This window comes from Agrilus planipennis, unplaced genomic scaffold, assembly GCF_000699045.2.
Source record: "Agrilus planipennis isolate EAB-ADULT unplaced genomic scaffold, Apla_2.0 scaffold103, whole genome shotgun sequence".
Classification (NCBI taxonomy): Eukaryota; Metazoa; Arthropoda; class Insecta; order Coleoptera; family Buprestidae; genus Agrilus; species Agrilus planipennis.
Window position 1 is genome coordinate 799,966 of NW_020438959.1, and position 12,142 is coordinate 812,107.

The following is a 12,142-nucleotide window of genomic DNA, read 5'->3' on the forward strand; positions in this document are numbered from 1 at the left end:
TTTTTTTTTTTTGATAATTCTAAGCTTTACAATCAGTCTAAATGAAATCTTTACAATCATTTTCTATGAGGTTGTTGTATAGTCTTTGACAATTTAAACTTAAAGTAGGTAATCATACATTTTGTTGTTACTTTGGAAGTTATTGCACATTATAATCATTTAAATTAACTGCAAAAGTAAAAAGTCCAGCCATTCTAGCTGTACAGCCCGCTCGTGGTTGTGGTGGATCAGGGAGGATCATGGCAACATCGCTGATATACAGAGTGTGTATGTCTTCTATATCAGGGAAAAAGAATGACCATGATGATCCCGGTTTCTTCCGAATTTTACCAAAACAAAACGATTATCTTTGATTTTCTCTGGTGTCACATCTAAATTATCATTGATGCTACGATCATCAGTCTCTTCGTCCATTTCGAAATCGATTGGAGATGTTGAATTCTCCCTCAAGCTAAATTGCGATCTTTCAGGATCCTCTGAATCTTCATCACTCTATTCCTTAGCTTTCATTTTCTTTTGAATGTACGAATGTGCCCCCCGTCTGGCTGTCCAAATACACCCCACTGCACACCCACAAAATTAAAATACCACTTTATACAAATTCTAATTTAGTTTGAGTAATATGATCATTAAAGCTCAAAATAAACAATCATCACCATTTTGTCAAAAACATAACAATTCTACTTACAATTGCGAATTAAACTTAGGAAAAAAAATTACTGACCGCGCCCGAAAACACGTTACGTCTTGTCCGCCGATACACCGTGCTGCGACCGGCATGACACTCCGCTAGCAACATGGCGGCTGGTATGTCTATGCACACAAGCAAAGGCGTGTTTGTGTGTCGTTTAGTTTTTCTGTTATACTAACTGTACGAATGTGCCTCGCGTACGAATGGTGACCACTTTCCACAATAAATAAGAGAGCCACCCTCGTTTAGCGTGTAGGTAATTATGAAAAAATAATACCGATTTCCATTTTCAGGATTATACGAAGCTAAATTTCCAGAAGGAGAGATAGCGTTTGTTCCCTTCGCCCTTTACAATATTCCGCCAATGTTAATATCAAATATAGTGGCATATTTAGTATTGCAATTTATGTATATGGGAATGTGGAGACCGAAAAGTGAAGAAGGACAAATGGTCAAATTAGGAAAGGAAAATGAACATGTAACAAAGAATATAATTAAACAGAAGATTGAAGCACTTGGAAAAATGTCTTTCCACGAAATCATGACGACAATTTTGTTCATTTTTGCCATTATATTATTCGTTTTCAGATATTTTGATTTTATGCCCGGTTGGTCGATGATGTTTCCAAAACCAAAATTTGTAAGTAATGTATAATAATCCCAAATTCTGAAACTTCCTATATATGTACGTATTAGCGAAAATCCGACTACAAGACATTTTAAATTAAATCGTCTTAGCTAATAGGCCTAGCTGGTGAAGTCGTTTAATATGAATGCTTCGACGTTTAATTTAACTTTGTTGCGGGGTGGATCCTTTATTTTTGTACTTATATTTCAAAAGAAAGGATTATCAACGCTTCTAATTACATGTAAACAACATTTGATATAGTAAATTACATATTATCGTTAAAAATATCAATATCCAAGTAGATAGATATCTTAATTTAAACGCTTTAACTTTCTCGTTTTAGATAAAGGATGCAACTAGTGGTTTGATAGCATGTATCCTGTATTTCGTTATACCGGCTAAGCCCGAATTTCACCATGTTTTTGATGACGACGAAAAAACTCGCCCTATTAAATCATCTCCTGGTATACTGACATGGAAAGTGGTCGAAGATAAGATGCCATGGGGTACAGTTCTCCTATTGGGGAGTGGATTCGGTCTCGCAGAAGGCATGAGATGTTCTAGATTATCTATATTATTAGGGAAAATGGTAAGTAATATCTATGGTATAAAAGGCAGAGTACGACCAATCGATCTTAAAAATTACTTTATTGCAGTTGAAAAATGTTGTTGCGGGTTTACCCAACATGGTCGTCCTATTTATTGTAATGACAATGGCTTCATTTATCACTGAATTGACATCTAATGTAGCAGTGGCCAATATCATTTTACCAATAATAGCTGAACTGTCGATTAATTTAAATGTTCACCCGGTAATGTTAATGTTACCGGTATGTATAATGTGCTCGCATTCGTTCATGCTGCCCGTGGGAACGCCGCCAAATGCCCTTGTAGCACCTGCTTGTAATATGCCAACTTGGAGTATGATAAAGGCTGGATTTTTCGTTAAAATGTTCAGTTTAGTGATATGGTGGGGGTTTTGGCCAATAGTGGGAACGTATGTTTTCGATGCCGCTTCACCACCTCCATGGTTAGCTGATGTGGGACAAGGAAATATCACGGAAGTTTCTTGCATTAAATAATAATTATGTTTATTCAAAATAGCAATTTTCTTTGTTAATATTTATACATTATTTTATCTTATTTTTATAGTTACTTTTTAAAATGTATCAATTTATACTTATTTCTTTTTAAGCCCATTAGAAAAGTTTTGATTGATGATTTGTGTTCGTTTCTTTTTGCATCATATAATTCTCGTACAGTTATTTTATGTTTCGTTATTAGTTACAAGTAATTAATACATTTAATTTCATTTAAAAATGTGGTCAAACATTTTCCGTCTACAATGACGTCACTATGGAGGCTGCATGAACAAAAAATCGCAGTACAGAAAAGACCTGAACAAGAAGAAGAAATTGACCGTCGAAGGTAATCCACTAATAGCAGGTAAAAATTCCTTAAGGTATTACAATAATTAACAGTAGTAAAATGGACGTTGAAGAAGAGAACTTTTTCGGATCTTTGTGTCGAACCTGTGCTATAAACAATGCAGAACATTTTATATTCCGTACCGAGAAAGAAGTAACTGTAAATGTACCAGAAATGCTTTTTTACTGCACATCCCAGGAGGTAAGAAGATTTTCATATGACACAAACAAGATTTTAATCTGAACACATCGTATTTCATTATTAAGGCAACGTTGGATGACAAACTTCCAAAAAGGATGTGCATAACTTGCTTGAGTTTGCTGCAAAAATTTTACGAATTTAAGAAACGTGCAATTGAGACGACGGAATACCTTTTATTGACGACACTGAATAAAGAAAATAAGGACAGTGCTTTGAATAATATACCGTTAAAAGGAAAAATTATAAACAATCTCAATGTCCGCAACTTATATATCACTGCAAGGGATACTGAACGATTTTTCAACGATAAACAGGAACAGACAAATAAAAGAAAGGATAATAATATTGCTTACAATCCGTTGATAAAATCTTTTAAAACTGATTCGAACTCTATTATTAAACACTCACTGTCTGACGATAGTCAAGAGCCAATAAAAAAATATGTGTGTGAATGTTGCGGAAAAATCTTTGGTTGCAGCAGCAACCTAAGTCAACACAAGAAAAGTCATACAGAAACTAAACCATTTTCATGTACTTTTTGTGGAAAAAAATTCAAAAGAACAGAACACCTCAGTGTTCATAAAAGAATTCATACAGGTAATGATTTACAAAAAGAAAGCCAAGATATTTGCTCATAACACAATTCTTTATGTTTTCTTTTGTTTACAGGAGAAAGGCCCTTTTCATGTCCAACTTGTGGCAAGAAGTTTACACAAAAAGCTTCACTGTCTGTTCATTTCCGCACTCATACTGGAGAAAAAATGTACAAATGTTCAATTTGTTCTAGGTCATTTAGCCAATCAGCCAGCTTAATATATCATACACGTTCGCACACAGGGGAAACCCCTTACGCGTGTACTGTATGCGGTAAAGGATTCACGCACAGCGGTAATCTCAATATTCACATGAGATTCCATGACAACGAGCGGCCGCATGGATGTCAGGTGTGCAAAAAGACATTCCACACGAGTTCGTATCTTAACATACATATGGCGCAACATACCGGACTGAGACCGCATCAGTGCACTGTATGCGGGAAAGCGTTCGCAAGAAGGGAAAGGCTAAAAATGCATATTANAAAGCCAAAGAGCCCGCGTTCGATTCTCGGCGGGGGTGTGTCAACAGCAACAAATTTTTCCTCATTAATTTGAGGAAGTGTGTAGTGGGTAAAAATTGAGAATATTTCATATTAAAAACTAATTCACTTCGGGAAGATTTCTACATTGTATATATATTTATATTCAGTACATAGTTACATTAGTCATCTACATCTGTGACTAATAGTACGGTTTGTCGTTGTTGCTGTTGTCATCTCTCGTAGCTTAGTGGTCAAAGCATTGGCGCGTAAAGCCAAAGAGCCCGCGTTCGATTCTCGGCGGGGGTGTGTCAACAGCAACAAATTTTTCCTCATTAATTTGAGGAAGTGTGTAGTGGGTAAAAATTGAGAATATTTCATATTAAAAACTAATTCACTTCGGGAAGATTTCTACATTGTATATATATTTATATTCAGTACATAGTTACATTAGTCATCTACATCTGTGACTAATAGTACGGTTTGTCGTTGTTGCTGTTTTCATCTCTCGTAGCTTAGTGGTCAAAGCATTGGCGCGTAAAGCCAAAGAGCCCGCGTTCGATTCTCGGCGGGGGTGTGTCAACAGCAACAAATTTTTCCTCATTAATTTAAGGAAGTGTGTAGTGGGTAAAAATTGAGAATATTTCATATTAAAAGACATATTTAAGCTATAATGTAGTTAATGCCATTTACTGTGAAACATCTTTTATAACAAATTGTATTAGGAATACGAAAGCACCTTGGAAATAGTTGTACTTTTCGTTTCGAATATATAGTAAAGTGACACAAAAATTTAAAGTTATCTTTTGAACTGGTAGCCCATTATTAGAAATTCGAATCTTTGAACAATGCTTGTGAAATTATTCCCAAGGATTTTTGTATCAAAATTAAAGCTACAATTCGGGGATTTCCCAACAATTAAAAAAGGAGATACGACCGGCAAATTGTAAAAAGTAAAAAAATAACTAATTTTTAAATTGGTGTTAAATAAAAACCATATAAAACACTGAACTGGGGGTATCTCATCATGAAACTTAACTGCAAGATAAATTGTATAACTGTCATGCAGGATTTTAAATTTTCTGGGATAAAACCTCAACACCTTCAACCTTGTGGAAAGTGAGAAACAAAAAATTGATTAATTTATGTTTGTATATACATACAATTTGCTGTAACATCCTATTAAAAAAATTAATTGGGGTATCTGATAAAGATGTTCTGCAACACACATCGCACGGCTGTAGCATGGAATTTTTAATTGTGTGGGGCGAAACCTAACAGCTAAACCCTTATGGATAAAACCTTAAGATTAAATTAGACGATGAAACATAAAAACTGCTAAGGCCAATTAAATATTTGGAGAAACCGATAAAGTGAAACCAACGTTTTCTCAAATATTTTATTAAAAATTTATTTAGGTTGATGTGTAGTAACTAAACAATTATTAAATTAACATAAATGAATATAAGAATATAAGAAGTACTGACCATTAGAGAAATAATTTAACTATCTTTTAGAATTTTAATATGAATCAAAAATAAATACATAACTAAATATATCATTTGTCTATTAGTTTTGTCAGGTCAACTTTTTTACAGTTCTGTATGAACAGGTTTTAGTTCTTCTATCCTTTGAATGAAGTCACTTTTTTCAATACACCCTTGGCAGTCTTCTCCCCAGTCATTGATGATTTTCTTGAGATCTCTTACTTTGAGCTTTTTTAGGTCAACAGTCTTTAAATCAATTTCAACATCATACCGTAAATCGCAAATTTGATTGTCCTTCTTTTTTAACCTTTCACATATTTTGTCTGCAGGCATTGGATATGATAATGGTTTAGACAATTCACCAAGGATTCCTGTTGCACTTTCTTCCAGACCTCCAATGTAATAACACTGAAAACAAGCATATCTCAAGATCTACTTTAATAAATTTAATACGGAAAGACATACAAATCTGTTTTCCTTATTTTTACTGGTTTTACAAAACTTCTTGAACTCTTCTTCTATTCGGGCAGGATTCCTTTTAGCATCATCTGGTAGTGTGGCAGCAAATTTTTCGATTACTTTTATGCATACTAAAACATTGAACCAAAACTTTGTTATCTTGTTTTTCACTAAATTTCAACAGTCTTACCTTCACATTCTCCAGGTTTTAAACCACTAACTGCAACTGAGCAGAATCCCAAAATTGCCAAAATACTGTAATGTGTTAATTTCATCTTTAAGGAACTGAGAGGTTATGTCTTCTTTTTTTTTTTAAACTAACACTTGTATTGTGAAACACACCACTTACTTTGTATTATCAAAAGTCAGATATGACAACAAATTTTGTGGATTTTATAATTTTTTAATTATTGTACCCGTATCTTATTTTTCGGCTATATTTTAACACACCGGTGGCTAAGCAATAACTTAAAACTCAACTATATTCGACCATTTCTTGTTGGCGAACATTCATTGGGCCACGTCAATTTCTAGTACAATCCGGATATTTCGGTTGGTAACTTCTCAACCCAATCCTCCAATAAAAGAGGAGTAAATGTATAGAACTGTACAAGGCTTGTAAAACAAGTTACAAGACAAAACTTTAATTTTCATCAATCCGCTATTTTTATCTTAAATTATCTTTTTTTTTTAAAGTAACACTTTTACTAATAAAAAAAAACATTTGTAAAGCTGGCCAAATTGTAAGAAGATTGTAAGAAAATAAAGTTCTCATTTTTTGGTCTTTGGCTAAGAAAAAACCAATCGTCATATTTGTTTTTAAGCATTTAAAAACTACCTTTAAAGAAGTAATGGGCAAACAATGTCACAGTATAAATATTTCGCTAACGTTGCAAAAATGACGAATTTGTTCTGTCACGATCTTCACATCGTGCTTTCTAGATAAAGTATAGATAAAGAAATCGTTCCTAAGAGGAGGGGGGGGTTGGAGGGGTGGGAGTATGACCTTGTAGAATAGCTTGCAGTGTTTATAAGTAGTTGGAGCGAAACATCTGAAGTCGCAGAAAGTGAAGTTGAATATTGAAAATTGGGTAAATGGAAATTGTGTATGAGTTACCTGGCCTTCCGTTGGAGTGGGGTGGGGGGTGGGGGCAGAAATGACATTTCAGAATTTCAAAAAAGGTTTTTTGTGGAGGTGGAGGCGAGGAAGATAGAGTTGATGAATCGAATAAAAATAAATAAACAATTAATAATTGATGATGTAGCGGCATGGATTGGAGTAGGACGTAGGATGACTCCATTCCGAAAGTTAAAAAGGTCGCAGTTTTTCCTTTCTTTAGGTCCGGCAATCAAATACGAGAATTTTTCCCTCAACGACTTTAACCGAAAGATGATTTTATTTGACTGCTGAGGACTATACGGTTGCAGTCCGAAAAGACAACACGAACGAAGTGTCCTCATTGTTTACAGGAATGTAGGACTAAATTAAAATTTTTCCAGTCGTTATCCTTTAATCATCAAAATGGAGTGATCAGTCTATCCCAATCCAATTACCATTACTAGGTCGTATCATCTATAGATTAAAGGCTTAGCTATTTTTATTCGATCTTTCAAGTCTACCCTTCGCGTCTCCACCCCTTCTTCGTCACCTAAATACACTTTTTAATGTTCTACAACGTCATCCTTATTCTCCTCCCAACCCCTTTAACCCCCAGACTGACGATCAGTTAATATACATAATTACCATTTACCTCATTTCCGATGTTCATCCATACATCCATTGTACTTCCACACGTCTCTACCCCCAACTGAAAACACTGTTATGGTTTTCTACAAGGTCACCCCTTCCCTTATGCCCTTTCGTTATTCCCTATTCGAGCGACGTTTACTATTGTTAGTATTATAATAATAAGTGAACCCATTTATATGTTATTACGTTTAAAAAATAACATAAAAGATACAGCTACTGTTTGAAAAATAGCGACAATATTTGGCTAATATTTACATATTCATATAAAGACTAACCCTTAACTAAACTAAACTTCTTAGTTATTAGTTATTTGTAATTACATAGGTCTATTATCGTCCTACTTTAATTAGTGTTTGGTAAACCGTTAATGCGTTAATAACAGCAAAACCAAGATGTGGCTTAATTAAAAATATTTATGACCTCATAATATTTTACCGCCTAAAGCGATCGAAAAGCTTCTTTAAACTTCAAATGTGAAAAGAACAACATTTTAAGCGCAAATAGGAGTTATGGTAACGTGCCTACCACGTTGAGGTGAGCTACGCCGGGATTCGTTTCAGCAAGTAGAAATCCATATATTTAAATGGACCTTGCTGAAGCATACGTAATCCTAAAAAGTAGCAGTGTACTACAGATGGCGTTTACAGGGCCATTTGTCGTATTTTCTAAAACGCGCTGTTAAGGCATCAGGTAAAAGTTGGTCTGTGTTCTGTCGTAGCTGCCTGCGACGCGCTGATGAGATCCAAAAAGATCGAAATCGCGATCCGCGTCTGGCAGTTTCGACAGAATACAGACCACTTCTAATTATTTTATNATCCAAAATTAAACTGCAGAAAAACATTTTTATATTTGCTAGCATCCATCAGAAGTAGAAAGAGTAAATATTTTACATTTTGGATATCTGGGCTGTTTGTTGTTTTGTATTTCTCGTTAGATACTAACTATAGTTGGGACCACCAATATTGGCAAAGTCTGCAATAAATTATCTGTAAGAATAGACGTATCTTCTTTTTTGTTTCCACTTTGGGACACGCCCTTGTTAAGTTAGGAAATGCTTCATTAGTAGAACAGACAAAATGAAAGGAGATAACCGAATAAGAGTAAGCGGCGAGGGGGTTAGAGGTTAAGTAGGCAAAAGATCAGGGTCGGCATTGTAACTACCTGGTTGGAATTATATTTTTAAACAAGCGTCTTTACTTTTTAAATTCCTGAGAATGTTGAACTTTCTTTAAAGTCCGAAATTTCGCTTGTCTGCATCTCTTTCTATTACACATCAATTGGCGTAATGTTATTCCTATTTCTTTATTAGTGTCCGCTGCAATTCCTGTCTGACATCTCTTTTCTATGCTTACGATATTCTCTACAACGTCTGTTATGAGTAAAAGTAGACGTTTCGTCAACAACCGCTCTGAATTGAAAGAAAATAGTAAAGACAGTTTTATTGCGGGTTATGCCTATTTTAAATGTCCCAACTATACTATATCTAACGTAAGACCATAAATTTTCAGTGCCATTAGGCTGGGATCGTAAGGTTACGGTAGGAAAAGACAACACGAACGATGTACTTATACTGGGTGGGCTTCGCAAAAGTAATTTACGTAAAAGCGACATCTAAACAAAGATTAAAAATTTGACAGCAAAGCAGAAAATTTCCTCAACTCGAATTTTCTCCAACTCTTACAGATGAACTATATTACTTAACATTCCATTAAAATGGTACACAGTTTTCGGAGCGTGGATAATCAGCCTCACATTTGATTTTACGATAATTGACTGATCTCATGTTTTTAAAACTTCGCCATTAATTTGGTTCAGTTTGTTGTTTCTGTCTGCAAGCAAACATTACAAAATCCGCCATATGCTGATGTCTGCGATTGGTTGAATGCTGGTAACACCGTCCAACGCACATTTGTACTAAAGTTAATTTAGCGATGGACTTAATTTAGCTGGACTTTTACGCATACCAAGACTCTTTTTTTTTTAATTAGTTTGGATGGTGGTGGCGGTTAGCAAAAGGCGGCGACGTTATATCGACAAAGCGTCGAGGCGCTCGTCTGTTTGTGTGTTTTACCGAAAAATAGATAGCAACAGCGGATAAAGTGAAACTAACTACAACGACATGAGTTACTGAAGAAGATCTACAAAGCGTTTCTATTCTGTTTTTGGTGTGATTCTTCATGAAAATTAGTAAACAAACGAAAAAGGAATTTTATGGTAAATAATACTTAATTACTCAGGGGATTTTTTCAAGTGTTTTTACTATAAATAGACGTTACATGAAATTCTGATAACGGAGTGATTCGTAAAGATTACAGATACATATAAAAAAACGCATCAAAAGATAAACAATAAATTAATGTACGCCGGATGGAAAAGGACTGATTCAGGAGGACACGAATGCTTTGTGGAATATAGTGAGTCTTTTAATTTAACAATTATTTTTCACAGGGCTGTTGTAAAAAAAATTAGGGCCCAAGTCAGCAAAGTAACGGTTCCGCCAAATTATTTCACATGCGAAATTTTTTTTTTTAAATATTTTTTTAAGATTTATATGATTTAAAATTACAAAATTTTCGAATTTGCACGCCTATTCAAAAACTTTCGGTCAGGGGAGATTTCTTCCCTTTTCTATATCCATCCCGACGGCCCCGATTTTATATGCTATTATTATTAGTACATAGGCGACTCAGAATTAATTTGTTTTGCTTTATTTGGCATCAGTACAATGATAACAGAAAATATTATTGTTGCTTTAGCATAATTTTAGACAAATTTAACATTTTCATAATTGTCAAAACAAACCAATTTTATTAAGTAGACTAGAAAATACATTATTCTTATCTGCATCCAAAAAAGTAAAGCACGCTTGAACACCCTTACAGCCATCGAAAGCTCGAGGTCCGTCCGTAAAATATTTTTAATTTAATCAACAATTTCGATTAATCAGTTCAGAGAGAAATTGTTTTGTTAATTATTTTGAAGTATTTTTAAAGTAATTTCTCTTCCTACTGATTATGGTTAATGTATGACCAAATTTGCCTTTCACTAGCATTTTTTTATAATTAGTCAGTAGTCAGGGCTTCTTTAAAACAGTGTCAGATCCAAGGGGGAAAATGAGGGAAATTTTCCCTGTCAAGACCTCTAAGATTTATAGATTACCTATGTACTTTAATACTGTGAATTAAGAGATTTGCCCCTGAATAATAAAAAAAAAAAATAAAAACATAATTGTCTTTATTTTTAACGAAAAAAAGCATGTAAAACTACCATTCAATTTGAGCATTTTGAAAAACACGGCTTAATGGACAACTCCTCCCCATCAATTCTTTTTAGATTCACCCCCTATAAAGCATACACTTAATAAGTTGAAAAAACAATGTGTTATAAAAATCAGTGCCGAAATTGAGACACAAAACACAGTATTATAGTAACATACACCTATGTTTCATCTTTATTGTTACATAAGGGTTTTTCAGGGTAGGTTGCATAATAATTACTTATTGCACGCAGATCTGTATTAATTTGCAATCGAAAATGAATATATAATCTTTAACAAAACCCCCCTTGTGGTGATTATCGATAAAATTCTAGATGTACACTATTCAAACACGTGTCGTTCGTCACCGAATATACAGGGTGTAGATAATAGTAGATATAGTTAGGTACATTTGAGGGTAAGTTTCTTTTATTATTTTTTTTTGTCTTGCAGAGGAGCCAAACACAATGGGATGCGTGGAATTCGTAGCTACCGCAGGATCTCTGATCCTGTTGATTTTGACACTACCGTTCTCATTATTTTGGTGTTTTAAGGTAACGTAAACACAATGGTTTATTGTCCGGACGGGACGGTGCAATTACAGTTCGAAATTGCTTGTTTATTTAATGCCATTTTATTGAGCTAATAAAAGCTGATTGGGTTTTGCTTTGAGCCATTTCGAAAACTCAAACGATCCAGTAATTTTCGTCATACATATGCGCCTACTTTTACATAATAAATGCATACGTACATATATGTGCATATACAAAGGCCGAAAAATTTAAAATTAACCACCAATTCTGAACGAAATGCGTTCAGTTTTAGAAATCAAACCAAAATATTTGTTGTGAACATAATCGCGGAAAAGACGTAAGGCCAGGCACGTAGTCAAGAAGGGGTCCAATCGACCCTGACCTACTCCGAAGCTGAGAAAGTCAACGAACAAAAGCAAAAAATTAAAACTTAAAAAAAATATCAAATTTCTTTAAAGATCGAAGAACGCCAATAACTTCATAAGAATTGACTGTTTTATTTTGTATATATACGAGGGTGGATTGATAAGTTTCCGGCCTAACCAAGAGATGACGCCACTAGGCCTACCTTGAGGTGACATTCTATAGTACCATCCTTGGATAGCTTGTAGCTATAGTTTCAGCCCGATCTCCT

The 12,142-nt window shown here is 34.5% G+C and overlaps 4 protein-coding genes across 4 annotated transcripts in view; 3 read left to right on the forward strand and 1 right to left on the reverse strand.

Annotated features, from left to right (window-relative positions):
• The first annotated feature begins 982 nt into the window (after nucleotides 1-982).
• Nucleotides 983-2,540, forward strand: LOC108736730 (protein I'm not dead yet-like). Its single transcript, XM_025975104.1, has 3 exons — nucleotides 983-1,331; nucleotides 1,663-1,908; nucleotides 1,976-2,540. The coding sequence occupies exons 1-3, from the start codon at nucleotides 1,056-1,058 to the stop codon at nucleotides 2,399-2,401; spliced, it is 948 nt and encodes a 315-aa protein (XP_025830889.1). The 5' UTR covers nucleotides 983-1,055; the 3' UTR covers nucleotides 2,402-2,540.
• Nucleotides 2,541-2,665: 125 nt separating this feature from the next.
• On the forward strand, nucleotides 2,666-5,446 carry LOC108736731 (zinc finger protein 239-like). Its single transcript, XM_025975107.1, has 5 exons — nucleotides 2,666-2,948; nucleotides 3,014-3,545; nucleotides 3,618-3,675; nucleotides 3,736-4,043; nucleotides 5,442-5,446. The coding sequence occupies exons 1-5, from the start codon at nucleotides 2,808-2,810 to the stop codon at nucleotides 5,444-5,446; spliced, it is 1,044 nt and encodes a 347-aa protein (XP_025830892.1). The 5' UTR covers nucleotides 2,666-2,807.
• A 66-nt stretch (nucleotides 5,447-5,512) lies between these two features.
• On the reverse strand, nucleotides 5,513-6,496 carry LOC108736739 (mesencephalic astrocyte-derived neurotrophic factor homolog). Its single transcript, XM_018469290.2, has 3 exons — nucleotides 6,160-6,496; nucleotides 5,976-6,100; nucleotides 5,513-5,918 (listed from the first exon to the last, which is right to left on the reverse strand). Exons 1-3 carry the CDS (start codon nucleotides 6,242-6,244, stop codon nucleotides 5,616-5,618), a joined length of 513 nt encoding a protein of 170 aa, XP_018324792.1. The 5' UTR covers nucleotides 6,245-6,496; the 3' UTR covers nucleotides 5,513-5,615.
• Nucleotides 6,497-9,609: 3,113 nt separating this feature from the next.
• LOC108736732 (erythrocyte band 7 integral membrane protein-like) overlaps nucleotides 9,610-12,142 on the forward strand; it is a 14,693-nt gene continuing 12,160 nt past the window's right edge. Inside the window, exons 1-3 of the mRNA XM_025975118.1 lie at nucleotides 9,610-9,933; nucleotides 10,035-10,133; nucleotides 11,429-11,529. Of these exons, the coding sequence (XP_025830903.1) occupies nucleotides 9,897-9,933; nucleotides 10,035-10,133; nucleotides 11,429-11,529 (237 nt within the window). The 5' untranslated portion in view covers nucleotides 9,610-9,896. The remainder of the gene's footprint in view (nucleotides 9,934-10,034; nucleotides 10,134-11,428; nucleotides 11,530-12,142) is intronic.